This window comes from Ursus maritimus, unplaced genomic scaffold (assembly GCF_017311325.1).
Source record: "Ursus maritimus isolate PB19 unplaced genomic scaffold, ASM1731132v1 scaffold_1, whole genome shotgun sequence".
NCBI classification, from domain to species: domain Eukaryota; kingdom Metazoa; phylum Chordata; class Mammalia; order Carnivora; family Ursidae; genus Ursus; species Ursus maritimus.
In genome coordinates this window covers 8,153,576-8,167,374 of record NW_024423343.1, presented here as the reverse complement: position 1 = coordinate 8,167,374, position 13,799 = coordinate 8,153,576, and the positions used below count along the sequence as shown (strand labels likewise).

The following is a 13,799-nucleotide window of genomic DNA, read 5'->3' as shown; positions in this document are numbered from 1 at the left end:
TTAAAGGAATGCCTTTCTTTGCTCTGCTTTCCTAGTTTTGGGTTGTGGCCTTTTCTTTTGCTTCTTGGTCTCTTTTAACACTGCCTTTATAATCTCTCCCCTCTCAAACTCTCTCCTCCTTGCTCACTTTCTAAACCCATTTCATTTCCACCTTCATTCTTTTAAAAAAATTTTTATTAATTTATTTTAAAGTAATCTCTACCCCCAACATGGGGCTTGAACTCACAACCCTGAGATCCAGAGCCGTGTGCTCTACCGACTGAGCCAGCTGGGTGCCCCAAAACCTTCATTAATTCTTAAATATCACTCCTTTCAAAGCCCTCCTTCTACGTTTTTTCTGCACTAGCATTGGTTATATAGAACATCCTGTACGTATCCTCACATTCAGGAGAACCAATTCTATTTCACAGATGTTTACACATCTTTCTCTCCCCAATAATCTCCCAGTGATTTTCCCTGTGGTATTTTTCCTATTTATGGGGGATGAAGTGAGAAAATATAAATGGATCCCTGAGAAACCAGGTTTCAGTATCCTTGAAACATAATATGCAGCACTGTAATCGGTGGTGATATCCCTGTGAAATAATACTCTGGCCCTGGCAAAGGCACTGTGCTTGGAAAGCATACAATCAAAATTCAAACTGGCCTGGGAAACAGTGGAGGCAAGTAATTTAGTAATGAGAAGATGGTTATTTGAAACATAACACACTCTTCTCACTAACAAAGTCAAATGAAACAAACCTTTTTTTTCCTCATAGGTCCATTGCTCTACTGATATGTGCAGTTATGTGCCTGAAACTGGTCAGAAACAAGCTAGAATAGACATATCCATGGAGATAATACAAGGCTCTTCCCCAAGGGTGTGTTCCCAAAAGGATCAGCCACTATTTCTTACATGTTATTTGGAGGCATACGGATATTGCTTGGAATCCTATTAAAAGCCACATTCAGAGATCTGTGAATTTTACCTAGTTTTAAAATAACGCTACAGTATTGAGAGGGAAATCAACTTCAAGTTAGAACCCTCTTAAAAAAAAGAAAAGCAGGGGCGCCTGGGTGGCACAGCGGTTGGGCGTCTGCCTTCGGCTCAGGGTGTGATCCTGGCGTTGTGGGATCGAGCCCCACATCAGGCTCCTCCGCTATGAGCCTGCTTCTTCCTCTCCCACTCCCCCTGCTTGTGTTCCCTCTCTCCCTGGCTGTCTCTACCTCTGTCAAATAAATAAATAAAATCTTAAAAAAAAAAAAAAGAAAGAAAAGCAAAGCTGAAGATGATTTTGGTTTTCAAGTGGGACATATATGTATGTCATGTAGAGGGCTTCCTTCCAACAGTCACTATGTCCCATCCCAGAATAGTGAAAAAAGGCTTCAGATGTCTAAGCTGGAGTAAAAGAGAATCACTAAGACTCTGGCTTTATCAATACCCTGAAACATGAAACCTACAAATTTGCAAAAGAGAAAGCAACCCTGAACTTTAAAACAAAGAAAAATAATTGAAACAATGCTATATTAATGCCAAAGCATTTGTAGACCTACTTTTTTTTGGTTTTGTTTTGTTTAAAGATTTTATTTATTTATTTGAAAGGCAGGGAGTGAGTGAGGGAGCACACAAGAAGGGGGAGGGGCAGAGGGAGAGGAAGAAGCAGACTCCCCGCTGAGCAGGGAGCCCAATGTGGGGCTTGATTCTGGAACCCCGGGATCATGACCAGAGCCAAGGGCAGATGCCCAACCGACTGAGCCACCGAGGTGCTCCGGTAGAGCTATGGTTTTTAAAGCGAGTTGGCACATACTATCTCACTCAAATTTCAGAGCATCTCTGTTAAGCAGACAAAGCAAGCATTTGCCTTGTTTTACAGATGTTAAGCAACTTGCACAAAGTTAGCTAGCTTAAATAAGTGATTTCCATTCTTTTTTTTTTTAAATTAAGTAATCTCTACGCCCAAAGTGGGGCTCAAACTCATGACCCCAAGATTGAGTCACACACTCCACTGACTGAGCCAGCCAGACACCCCAGTAATTTCCATTCTTTAATAAGACCTACCTACTCAAGCTACTTCTCTGATCTCTGCTTTCCTAGGTCACCAGACTTCTAGAAAAAGTAAGGTATTCTTTAAATTCTTAAAAAGTAAGGTGATTTAATTTCTTCATCTATTATCCATTTTCTTTTTTTTTTTTAACAGTTTCTTTTTTTGGGGGGGGTTTATTTATTTGACAGAGAGAGACACAGTGAGAGAGGGAGCACAAGCAGGGGGAGAGGCAGAGGGAGAAGCAGGCTTCTCGCTGAGCAGGGATCCTACTGTGGGGCTCGATCCCAGGACCCTGGGATCATGACCTGAGCCGAAGGCAGACGCTTAACGACTGAGCCACCCAGGCACCCCTATTATCCATTTTCTAATCCTGGCAGATTACACTTAATTTGCTTCCTCAAGTATTGGCTACTCTCAAAAAGATCACCAATGACCTATAAGGTATCATGGGACTCTTAGTAGTTTCAAATATTCACTGAATGAATTCAATTTCCAGCAATTCTAAGGACTTGTTTTTGACCCTCGTTCCTCCTCATTGTTGATTCCAAATCCCCTCTGAAGCACTCTCTTCCTGCATGTCTCATGTCATTTTCCTTCCTCTGTTACTCTCCAGGATCTTGAAAATTAAGCTGCTCAACACCTACTCATCTCTCAAGATCCTATTCTAATGACAATTCTGAACTCTTCCACAACACCTCGAGCAGTAGTCAACCTTCCTCTGAGATGCCACAGCACTTTATGCTACTTAGGCACTTATCACGGTTGTGTTCCGATTGTTATGGTCCCTTTCTCTCTCCCTTATACAATAAAATTTCTTTGGATATGAAAATCAGTTTATCATTTTGTAACACTTTAAATATAGCCACAAGAAGAAAGGGGGTGGCCTAATAATATCTGACATTCCTGTAGTCAGAACCTTAAGGTTATGCCTTTATCTCAGGGATAACCTCTCAATCCTTAACTTCCCATTTATAAAGTGAGGATAGTAATATAAAGAGTTGTGATAATGTAATAATATTTCAAAGTACTTTGAAAAACGGAAAAAGACTATAGGAATGTCAGATTATTATTAGGCCACCCCCTTTCTTCTTGCAGCTATATTTAAACTGTTATTTATATTACAGTTATTTGTTTAGTTCTTTAGACTTTATCTAAATTCAGAGATAATAATTGCTCTCTGGGACTCTGAATCAGTGGTTCCACAATGCACTAAACAGAATACTTCATCAATACTGAGTATCTAAGAAAAGAGTTGTCTGAAAAACAAAATGGAAATGATATCTTGTTTTAATTACATCAAACTACAAAAAATGTTTTGCCTATTTTAGGTGTAGCATATATCTGAATAGAAATACTTGCCGAAAAGAATCCTTGTTAATTAAGAATGATTGTCACCAAATCAAAGAATTGCAGTGTTGGAAAATGATTTGGTCCTTATGGAGATTCTCTCTCTAAAACCTTATCTGATGCACACATAGTTTCCCTCCACAATACTCTTGATGGACAGGAACATCCATTTGCTGCTTATAATACTTTCTGGAAGGGGCGCCTGGGTGGCGCAGTCATTAAGCGTCTGCCTTAGGCTCAGGGCGTGATCCCAGTGCTCTGGGATCGAGCCCCACATCAGGCTCCTCCGCTATGAGCCTGCTTCTTCCTCTCCCACTCCCCCTGCTTGTGTTCCCTCTCTCGCTGGCTGTCTCTATCTCTGTCAAATAAATAAATAAAATCTTTAAAAAAAAAATACTTTCTGGAAAATGCTTTTTTTTTTTTTCCTTTCAGGTAACTCTAATTGTTGGAAACTGGGCTAAATAAACTTTGTCCCCTATAACGTCTTCCCTTCTCTGAGAGCCACACAGAACACATTTAATTATCTCTCTTTAGAATAGTTTTTTAAACTTTAGAAGAGAACACTCGTGTCCCTTGCTTAATTCTTCATCTTCAGGTCCAACCTTCCCATTCTCAGACTATTTTACATACGATAGGATTCCAGTGCCTCTCGTCCGGACCAGGTGCACTTAGCTGTGACCCCCTCACTGTAGACCAAACAAGTTCCTCATATGTGGGACTGTTACCTTCTTTGCCAATCACTGAGATCTTTATGGATATTGGACTATAGGAAAATATACTTGTTTTTCCTCTCAGCTTCAAAATTATCATCAGGTCAAAAGCAAAAAAAGAACAGTACTCTTAAAATCTTGAAAATCTGAGTTTTAAGTATTCAAGCAATGGTTAGAACCTTTATTACTACTAGTTAAGATGGCCTTTAAACTACCTTCCTACGATGCTAAAACTCAGGAATAGGGATGGGTCCGCACATTCAGAAGGCAAGTCCTCCTCTACCATGGGGATTTGAGGATGCAGACAGCTGACAAGGGAGATCTTTGAGCCAAAAGTGAGGTCAAGCTTAATAGGAACTCAGAGGTGCCAAATTTCAGCACCACTGTTAGCCCTTTATCAAATACTGTGACAATATAGCCAGAATTTTTCATGGGAGTCTTAGCATGTTCTGTTCCATTTCTCCAGAAGTTACTATAATGTTTCACTATAAACCATATACAGAATCTTTTTTTTTTTTTTAAGATTTTATCCATTTATGTGACAGAGAGACAGCCAACGAGAGAGGGAACACAAGCAGGGGGAGTGGGAGAGGAAGAAGCAGGCACCCAGTGGAGAAGCCCGATGTGGGACTCGATCCCAGAACGCCGGGATCACGCCCTGAGCCAAAGGCAGACGCCCAACGACTGCGTGACCCAGGTGCCCCATATACAGAATCTTGAAAGAAATTTAGAAGATCTGAAGAAGACTGTATCTAATTATATTCCAAATTCCTCCCCAAAATGTGAAAGCAGGAATGCCCATTTAAAAATCCTAAATAACATGATCAAAAGGACATCATTTCATTTAATCCATTCAGGGTAACAATAACAACTTCTCATCCTGGAAAACACACTACCAATCACAATCAACATGAAGTTTATGACTGGACGATCTGTGAATAGAAGATTTAAAGCCAACTATTTTTGACTGGAAGTAAAGTCAAAGATCAAGGTGCTATGAGAAAGAGGATATGGGGGATCCAGGACCAAACTATGGTGAGGGAATGCAAGAACACAAGTGAAAGGTTCTTTCAGAAACCTTCTGAGCCAAACTAGTTCCTTTTCTGCTAAGCTGTCATATGTTGAAATGTAATTAGTTCCCAGAAAACAAGATGAACATTAGGCATACATCAATGCTTACTAATTAAATAATTTCTTCAAAGAGGCAAAACAGAAATATTATAGTTTCTCAGTAAGAGAATAAGAGCACAAAGGCATTGGTTTATCTCAGAAAAAAAACCTGGCTTTGCAGCAATATCACCACCGTTATTGTTATAATGTTAATAATTATTAATAAAACAAATAATAACACAGTTAACATTTATTACTTACTATGTGCCAGGCCCTATACTAATTGATTTATATGTAATCTTATGTAATTCTAACAACACTCTGAGGAAATTATATGGATACTGAGGTTTAGAGTTTGAATGTTCTGTCTAGGGTAACAATGGTGGAGTCAGTAAGTCAGAACCTAGAGTCCACACTCTTAACCACTGAACTTTTTACTGCTCTATGCTCTGCTGCAGTTACACATAAATTTTCTCTATAAAAACTACACACACAGCAAGTGAAATGTCCCTTCCGCCAAACAGTTGCCAATACTGAATGTTATCTATCTATCTATCGATTGATTATTTATTTATTCATTGTAGGTTCCATGCCCCATGTGGGGCTGGAACTCACAACCCCAAGATCAAGAGTTGCATGCTCAGTCGTTAAGTGTCTGCCTTTAGCTCTGATCCTGATCCCTGGATCCTGGGATCAAGGCCCATATCCAGCTACTTGCTCAGTGGGGAGTCTGCTCCTCCCCCTGCCTTTGCCCCTCCCCCAGCTTGTGCACACTCTCTCTCTCAAATAAATCTTAAAAAAAAAAAAAAGAGTCACATGCTCTACTGACTGAACGCGCCCCGATTATCAACCTTTTAAATTTTTGTCAATTAATTGGGAAAAAAGAGTCTGTTGATTCATTAAGGTTGAACATCTCTTAATTTATTCATCGGCTGTTTGTAGTTTTCTTCTGTGAACTCTTTGTTCATATCCTTTGTCCATTTTCAGTTAAAATTTTATTTTATTTTTTTAAAAGATTTTCTTTGAGATAGCGTGAGTGCAAGAGAGAGCACAAGGAGGGGGATGGGGCAGAGGGAGAAACAGGCTCTTCACTAAGCAAAGAGCCAGATGCGGGTTTCAATCACAGGACCCTGGGATCATGACCTGAGCTAAAGGCAGACACCTAACCAACTGAGCCACACAGCCGCCCCAAACATTTATTTTATTGATTTGTAGGCATTTTTTTTTTTTAGGATTTTATTTATTTATTTACTTACTCATTTATTTTAGAGAGGGGGAGAGAGAGACAGCAAGAAAGAGAGAGAGAGAAAGAAAGGCAGAGGGAGAGGAAGAGGGAAAATCTAAGCAGGCTCCATGCCCAGTGCAAAGCCTGATATGGGGCTTCATCTCATGATACTGAGATCAAGACCTGGGCTAACATCAAGAATTGGATGCTTAACTGACTAAGCCACCTAGTGCCCCTTAAAGATTTTATTTTTAAGTAATCTCTACGCTCAAAGTGGGTCTCAAACTCACAATCCCAAGATCAAGAGCCACGTGTTCCACCAACTGAGCCAGTCAGGTGCCCCTGTAGGCAATCATTTATATTCTAGATATTATATTAACTTCTGGAGTATAAGTAAATAGGGGCAATTAGCTAATCTTCAAAGAAAAAGTTAAATTACTACTTCATACCTTAGACCAAAGCAAATTCCACATGGAATAAAAATAATAAAATTATAAAAGCATAACCTTTCTTATGGTAGTCAGTTTTTTTTTTTTTTAAGACTTTATTTATTTATTTGACAGAGACAGACAGCCAGCAAGAGAGGGAACACAAGCAGGGGGAGTGGGAGAGGAAGAAGCAGGCCCCCGGCAGAGCAGGGAGCCCGATGTGGGGCTCGATCCCAGGACCCTGGGATCATGCCCTGAGCCAAAGGCAGACGCTTAACAACTGAGCCACCCAGGTGCCCCTGTCAGTTTCCTGATATTAATTTAATAAAGTTGTATACAGGCTGGGGCACAAACTATCCTCACAGTTGAAAATTTGTGTCTAATTTTTGACTCCTCCAAAACTTATCTACTAATAGCTTATTGTTGACTAGATGCCTTACTGATAACATAAAGTCAACGTGTGTTTTGTATGTTATGTGTATTATGTACCATATTCTTACAAAAAAGTAAGTTAGAGGAAAAAATGTTATTAAGGAATCATAAGGCAAAGAAAATACATTTACAATACTGTATACTATAGTCATTTGAAAAAATCTTGTGTAAGTGGACCTGCATGGTTTAAAGAGTGTTATTCAAGAGTCAACTGTATTTATGTTGAGGAAGAGCAGTTTGAAGAGGCAGAACAGTGCATTATACGGACTACACTAGAAAACTTGTGTAAAAGGAGTGTGACAGATTTATGTCATGGAAAGCAATTTCCAAAATCTTTGGAAATTATGAACATGGTAAATTTATTATTAAGAGAAAAAACTAAGTTACACAATAATGCTTATGATTCAATTTTTATAAAAGCAAATACATTACATTAGCTACATTGGAAGGCTATATTAAAATATCAATAAAGGTCATTTCTGGGTGGTTGGGGTTGGTAATAGAAAAATTAAATACCATCTTAAAACGGCACAAGAAGTTAGATTTCTACCACATATCATTTGTGTAAAAACATTCCAGGTGGATTAGAGAGCTAAACATTAAAAAGAGGTGAAAACATAGAATATTTAATTTTGGGATAAGAAAGGTTTTATTTAGTTATAACAATTAATTTAATCTGTATTGCAAACCTATGAAGTAAATACTATGATTTTTATATGTTTGAATATTAAAGAAACAGATGGAAAGAGATAGTGGAGTGACTTGCCCAAGGTCATGATACAAAATGCAAGGGTGCCTGGGTGGCTCAGTTGGTTAAGGATCGGATTCTTTTTTCACTTCAGGTCAGGATCTCAGGGTGGAGATATCAAGCCCTGAGTTGGGCTCCAAATCAGCGGAAGTCTGCTTGAGATTCTCTCCCTCTCCCTCCACCACTTTTCTTGATTGTGCGTGCATGAGTGTGTGTGGTTCATGGCGCAACGCAAGCACTCTCTCTCTCTCTCTCACTCACTCAAATAAATAAATCTTTGAGACACAAAATGCAGGGGCTCCTGGGTGGCTCAGTCGGTTAAGTGTCTGCCCTTGGCTCACCTCATGATCCCAGTGTCCCGGGATGGAGTCCCGCATTGGGCTCCCTGCTCAGTGAGGAGCCTGCTTCTCCCTCTCTCAGCTTGTGCTCTCTGTCGCTATCTCTGTCTCTCAAATAAATAAGTAAAGTCTTAAAAAAAAAAAAAAAAAAGAAAAAGAAAAAGGTGCACAAAATGCAAAATGCAGAAGCTACATGTAAAATATTGATGAATTTAAAATGATAATTTAAAATTTGTTCAACAGGAGTGCCTAAGGTGGCTCAGTCAGTCAAGCATTTGCCTTCAGGGTCCTGGGATCAAGCCCCCAGTTGGGTTCCCTGCCCAGTGGAGGGGAGTCCACTTCTCCATCTCCCTCTGGCCTACCCCTCCATGCTCTCTTCCTCTCAAATAAACTCTTTGAAAATAAATAAATAAATAAATAAATAAATAAATAAATAAAATTTGTTGAACAAAAAAGGAAATGAGCAATACACTGATGGAAAATATCTGCAACACACAGAACAGGCAAATATTAAAATAAAGAACACCTACAAACCGGTAAGAAAAGTAAAAAATTCAATAATAAAATGGGAAAAAACAAAATCAACAAGCAATTCATGGAAAAGAAACTGCCAAACAGAAGATTTTGCAATTTCTCTAACAATAATAAGAACTACTACAGGGATGCCTGGGTGCCTCAGTCGGTTAAGCATCTGTCCTTGGCTCAGGTCATGATCCCAGCGTCCTGGGATAGAGTCCCAAATCCTGGCTCCTTGCTCAGCGGGGAGCCTGCTTCTCCCTCAGCCAGCCCCTTCCCCTACTTGTGCACTCTCCCTCTCTCTGACAAATAAGTAAAATCTTAAAAAAAAAAAAAAAAGAGCTACTACATAATGTTTACTAGGCATCAGGTGCTTTTCTAAATGCTTCTGCTATCAACTCATTCAATCTTCACAACAACCCTATGAGATAAGTACTATTTTTCTCCCCATTTACAGATGAGGAAATTGAGGCAGAGGTTAAAGGAGTTGCTCAGGGACACACAACCGAGAGTACAGGGCTGGGATTCCAACACAGACAGTATGGCTCTACAGTCCAGAATCGCTCTTAACCACTATGCTCCATTACCTGTCCAAGGATCTAGGTATCCAGGGAAATACAAGTTAAAACAAGGTATCACTTGTCTAAATTGTCAAAAATATAAAAGACAGACACAGTCAATGTGGAAATAAGCATTGTTACCATTGTTGGTAGAATATAATGGTGTTTTCTTTTGGTAGAAAAAACTCTTAACAGAAACAGATACAATGAAAGCTCAGCAAAACAATTTACCCAATAAAAAAGGTAGACAATAGGTAGTTTGTTTTACTAAAACACTGTTTTTTTTTCCTGAAGGTGGTAGCAAATTCTAAAACTTTCCCTTTCTCTCTCAAGCCTCAGACGTCAGTAAAGGCTACCAGAGGCTGAGCATCCTCTTGCTCCCATGCTAACTTTTTTATGTGGCTGCTTCCCTTGAGATTTAATCAGCTCAGGTCAAACCTCTGAAAGCCTGTTTCTTAACACACGAACGTCATCACTGAACTGGTTATTTCACATGCCCTTCTAGTGGGCTGATGTAGGTTCTTTCTACTCTTTTCACATTTGTCCCTTAGCCTCTTTTTCAACAGCTTCAAGAGCCCAGACTGAGGTAAGAAGTTAAACTTTCCCTTTCTGCTTTGTCTGAAAGCCATTAAAAAGATTTTCTTGTTTTCAGCAATATGTTAATTCCAATCGGACAAAAATGTTGCTTCTGAAATCTCTCAATTCTCCAGTCTCCGGTTTTACTGTCTACAGCATACATGTTAAGTAACTATTTAAATTACTTAAGGGAAAAATATAATCCATGTCATAACTTTTCTAACACTTCAGCCATCTCTATTTACTTATAGGTGCCATTATGAAGAGAAACACCAAAAGGTACATGGAGCTATAAAAGAGGCTGTTACTAAACTTCACTACATAAAAGTACTGAAAGTTTACTAGGAGTGGCATTATGCCTAGGTGATAATGCCTCCATTTTTTTTTCAAAAGAAGCATAGCAGGTCAGCTTCTGTTTGAAACTTTCCATTTGTATATCCAAAGCGTCCTGTAACTGTTTTGCATTTTGTGTTCTAAAATTTAGGGGCGCCTGGGTGGCACAGCGGTTAAGCGTCTGCTTTCGGCTCAGGGTGTGATCCCGGCGTTATGGGATCGAGCCCCACATCAGGCTCCTCCGCTATGAGCCTGCTTCTTCCTCTCCCACTCCCCCTGTGTTCCCTCTCTCACTGGCTGTCTCTATCTCTGTCAAATAAATAAATAAAATCTTTAAAAAAAAAAATTTACCACCAACTTGGTCTCTTACGATGACAAAGCAATTAAAATTTGCAGGGGTAAAATGGGCACTGTGAAAACACACAGGCAGCTCAGAGAGAAGTGCTTCATTAAATTTCCTTTAGGGGAGGAGACCTAAAGTGATGAGTACAATTTCACTGAGAGAAATTTGAGCATATTCCATACCGTACGCACAGGATGTAAAAAGAGATTAAGGTCAGCAGAAAAATCTGAAATTGGAACGTAGAGGACTGCATTTTTTCATCCGCATCCTATGGTTACAGAGCGACACTCCATTAAAACACGAGGCTTCCTCACTACTTGAAGGAGCGAAGGTTGCACAAGAGGCAACACAACAGGCCCAAGGCAATGATTTCTCTATCCTGCTAAATCCTACCGTCTCCCCAACGTAATCAAATAATTGCTGGACAGCTCCACCTTGTCTACGCGTTAACCACACAAACGCGAGCAAGCAGATACCTTTGCCAGGAGTCCCAGTGCAACACCAAAACACCTCAAGGCACCTCACGCACGAGTTTAGGGTGCTCACTTCGCTGGACAGAAAAGTGAAAAGCTGAGAAAGAAGCAGCCACCATCCAATGCCTCAAAAGGCCAAGACAGAGTTAAGATGAGGTCGATCCCCGGCTTCTCTTTGCCCACCTTCCTCTGCTCCAGCCCTGGAAGGAGCCACAAGTGAGGCAGAGAAGTTGTGGAAACAAGGAGGGGGTGGGGTGGGATGCGGGAACCCGGGAGAGTTTGGCACAAGCATTTGCATTTGTCCCACACAAGGTCACTTGCTCCAAGTCACTTTTTCCTGCTCCCCCCGGGGCTTCCCGCCAAACGGGCTGCTGGGCTCCGAGGGCAGCTCACCGCGCCCCCTCGGTCCTTCCCTGCGGGCCGCAGCCCCGTCCCGGCCTCTGGGTTCGGGCCGAGGCTCGGACCCAAGCCGGCCTCCCCGATACCCATTTCCGATGCCCGGCGCTTCTCCCAGCCCAATTCCGTCCGGGGCTCCTCCACCTCCAGCCCCCGGGGCTCCCGACAACGTCCTTTTCCTCCCTCAGGACGCCCCTTGCCCCGCCTCCAGTGCCCGGTCCCGCCGGGGGCCGGGACGCCTTTCCCTCCGTCTCCTCCCGCTGCGCTCCCGTCCGGTGCCCACCTGGCGCGGCCCCCGCCCCCGGCCCGTCTCCTCAGCAAGCGGCAGCCTCCCCAGTCCTCCCGGCCCCGCCCCGCTCCCGGGCGGATACAGTTTGAAGCCCCTCAGGATCTCCCTGGCCCGCTCGTCCTTGGCTGACATGATGCGGCGGCTGCCGCCCGCGGCTCTCCCACGCTGGCCCGGTGGAGCCTCGCAGACGGTGCCCAGGAACGGAGGACGGAGCCGCAGCCCGGCCTGAAGACCTCGGGCGAGCAGCGGCAGCGGCCAGACCCGGACCGGCCTCTCCCTCCCCTCAGCTCCCGCTCCTGATCCCTTCTCCTTCCCCCTAGCCTCGGAGCTCCCGCCCCAAAGCCAATGGATAGCCCCCCTCGCCGACTGGCATCCTGAGCAGCCAATAGAAACACTCAGCGGCTTCACCGGGGGGACGACGAGCGTCAGTGGGAAGGGCCCTCCCCGGGAAGTCCCGCAGGACAAAATTTTCTTGAGGTCTTGTTGCCTAGAGTTTGCCCCAGTGGAGGGTTAGCTTCAATTCTGCAGAGGCTCGAGGAGCCCGCTCCCTCCGCCGGGCACACGAGGGCTCTGAGATGACGGCGGGCTGCCCTGTGCGATGTGAGAGAGACTACGTTTCCCAGCATTCCAGGGGGAGTGCCCGGGGGACCACAGATCCCAGCACGCAACAAAGAGGCCCAGGGACTACAAATCCCAGCATTCCTTGCACCCTGTTCCTCTGTAACTTAGACTCCAGTGTGCCGCGCAGTGTGCGCAAATTCATAAACCTTCCCTCAGCTTTGGGGGGTTTCTGAATTCGGAGACTTGAAACTGGGCGGGAAGACCCCCTTAACTCTCAGAAGAGGATGACAGCCCACAGAGAGGTAACATCTGTTTACACGGAACTCAGAAGTCTCCTGCAAATCATGGTAAGGCTGCGAACAACAAACAAAAACACAGATTAAACCATGGGAGATGATACGACAAAATGACTCCTTCAAACTGTGCTTGTTTGTTGGTCTCGGGCGCCTTCTAATTGTTTTGCAGGGGTTTCTCGTGTGCTCCTGCGTTGGACTGGGAGAGAGATCGATTGTATACTCAGAATATCCATACCGGAAGGGATATTAAGAGAATTTGCCAGTCCAACTCCTCTTGTTTTACATACGAGGAAACTGAGGCCCGGAGAGGTGAAGAGATCGTCCACCGGTTACAGCAACTTGGAACAGTTAGAATTCGGCTCTAAGTCTCCTGACCCGCAGTCTGCGCTGTTTACACCACACTAAGGTGGCGATATTTTTAGCAACATGGCTATGTGATTATTATTCTCCTTGGTGAAGTTTCCCCCAGGTTGAAGCACCCAGAGTTAGGCAAGCATTCATTTGGTGGATTTCCTGTAAGGGAAGGAGTGTGATGTTTGCTTATCTTCAGTCTGGGAAGGACTTAGTGGTTTGATTTGTTGTTTGTTGCTCAAGGTGACATTTAATGTGATTTTAGGAACTGGGTAACATCGTGTACGCTAAGGTTTCCTTGGACATCTCCTATCTCTTTTCCTAGGCCTTCCTTCCTCTTCCCGTCCTTCTTTCACCCATCTAGGCACCCACCCAATTTTTCCTTCCATTGTAATTCAACAAAGAGCCTTTTCAGGTTTCCGGTAAAGGCTGGAAGGCATTGTCACAGGCACCAGGAAGATAACCATCTAGTTAGGAAAAAAAGGAAGACTGCTGAGATTTCAAGATGAGCTGCATTAAATGTCGTAAGGGAAAAGTCATCAGAATGCTCCAGAGGTTCTGATGGAAAGATTAATTCCAGCTGGCAAAACTGATGGAGGAGGTGGCATTTGAATTTGAAGAATGGGTGGATTTTTTTTGTTTGTTTGTTTAAAAAAGTGTATCTTAAAATTTTTTGGTTAATGAGGTATGACATGCAGGAAGGGCACTGTTTTTATATATGTGTGTATATATATATATATATA

General features: G+C 42.6%; 2 protein-coding genes across 5 annotated transcripts in view; one reads left to right on the top strand and one right to left on the bottom strand.

Moving 5' to 3' along the window:
- PDE6D (phosphodiesterase 6D) overlaps window positions 1-12,190 on the bottom strand; it is a 47,766-nt gene extending 35,576 nt beyond the window's left edge. The window contains exon 1 of the mRNA XM_040639084.1: window positions 11,931-12,190. Within this exon, the coding sequence (XP_040495018.1) occupies window positions 11,931-11,980 (50 nt within the window). The 5' untranslated portion in view covers window positions 11,981-12,190. The remainder of the gene's footprint in view (window positions 1-11,930) is intronic.
- Window positions 12,191-12,544: 354 nt separating this feature from the next.
- COPS7B (COP9 signalosome subunit 7B) overlaps window positions 12,545-13,799 on the top strand; it is a 35,150-nt gene continuing 33,895 nt past the window's right edge. The window contains exon 1 of one of the 4 annotated variants that reach the window (XM_008690343.2): window positions 12,545-12,756. In XM_008690343.2, the coding sequence (XP_008688565.1) occupies window positions 12,694-12,756 (63 nt within the window). In that variant the 5' untranslated portion in view covers window positions 12,545-12,693. Of the gene's footprint in view, window positions 12,757-12,788; window positions 13,112-13,799 lie in introns of those variants that run through there. The other 3 variants (XM_008690342.2, XM_040639052.1, XM_008690341.2) reach the window with 3 other exon arrangements.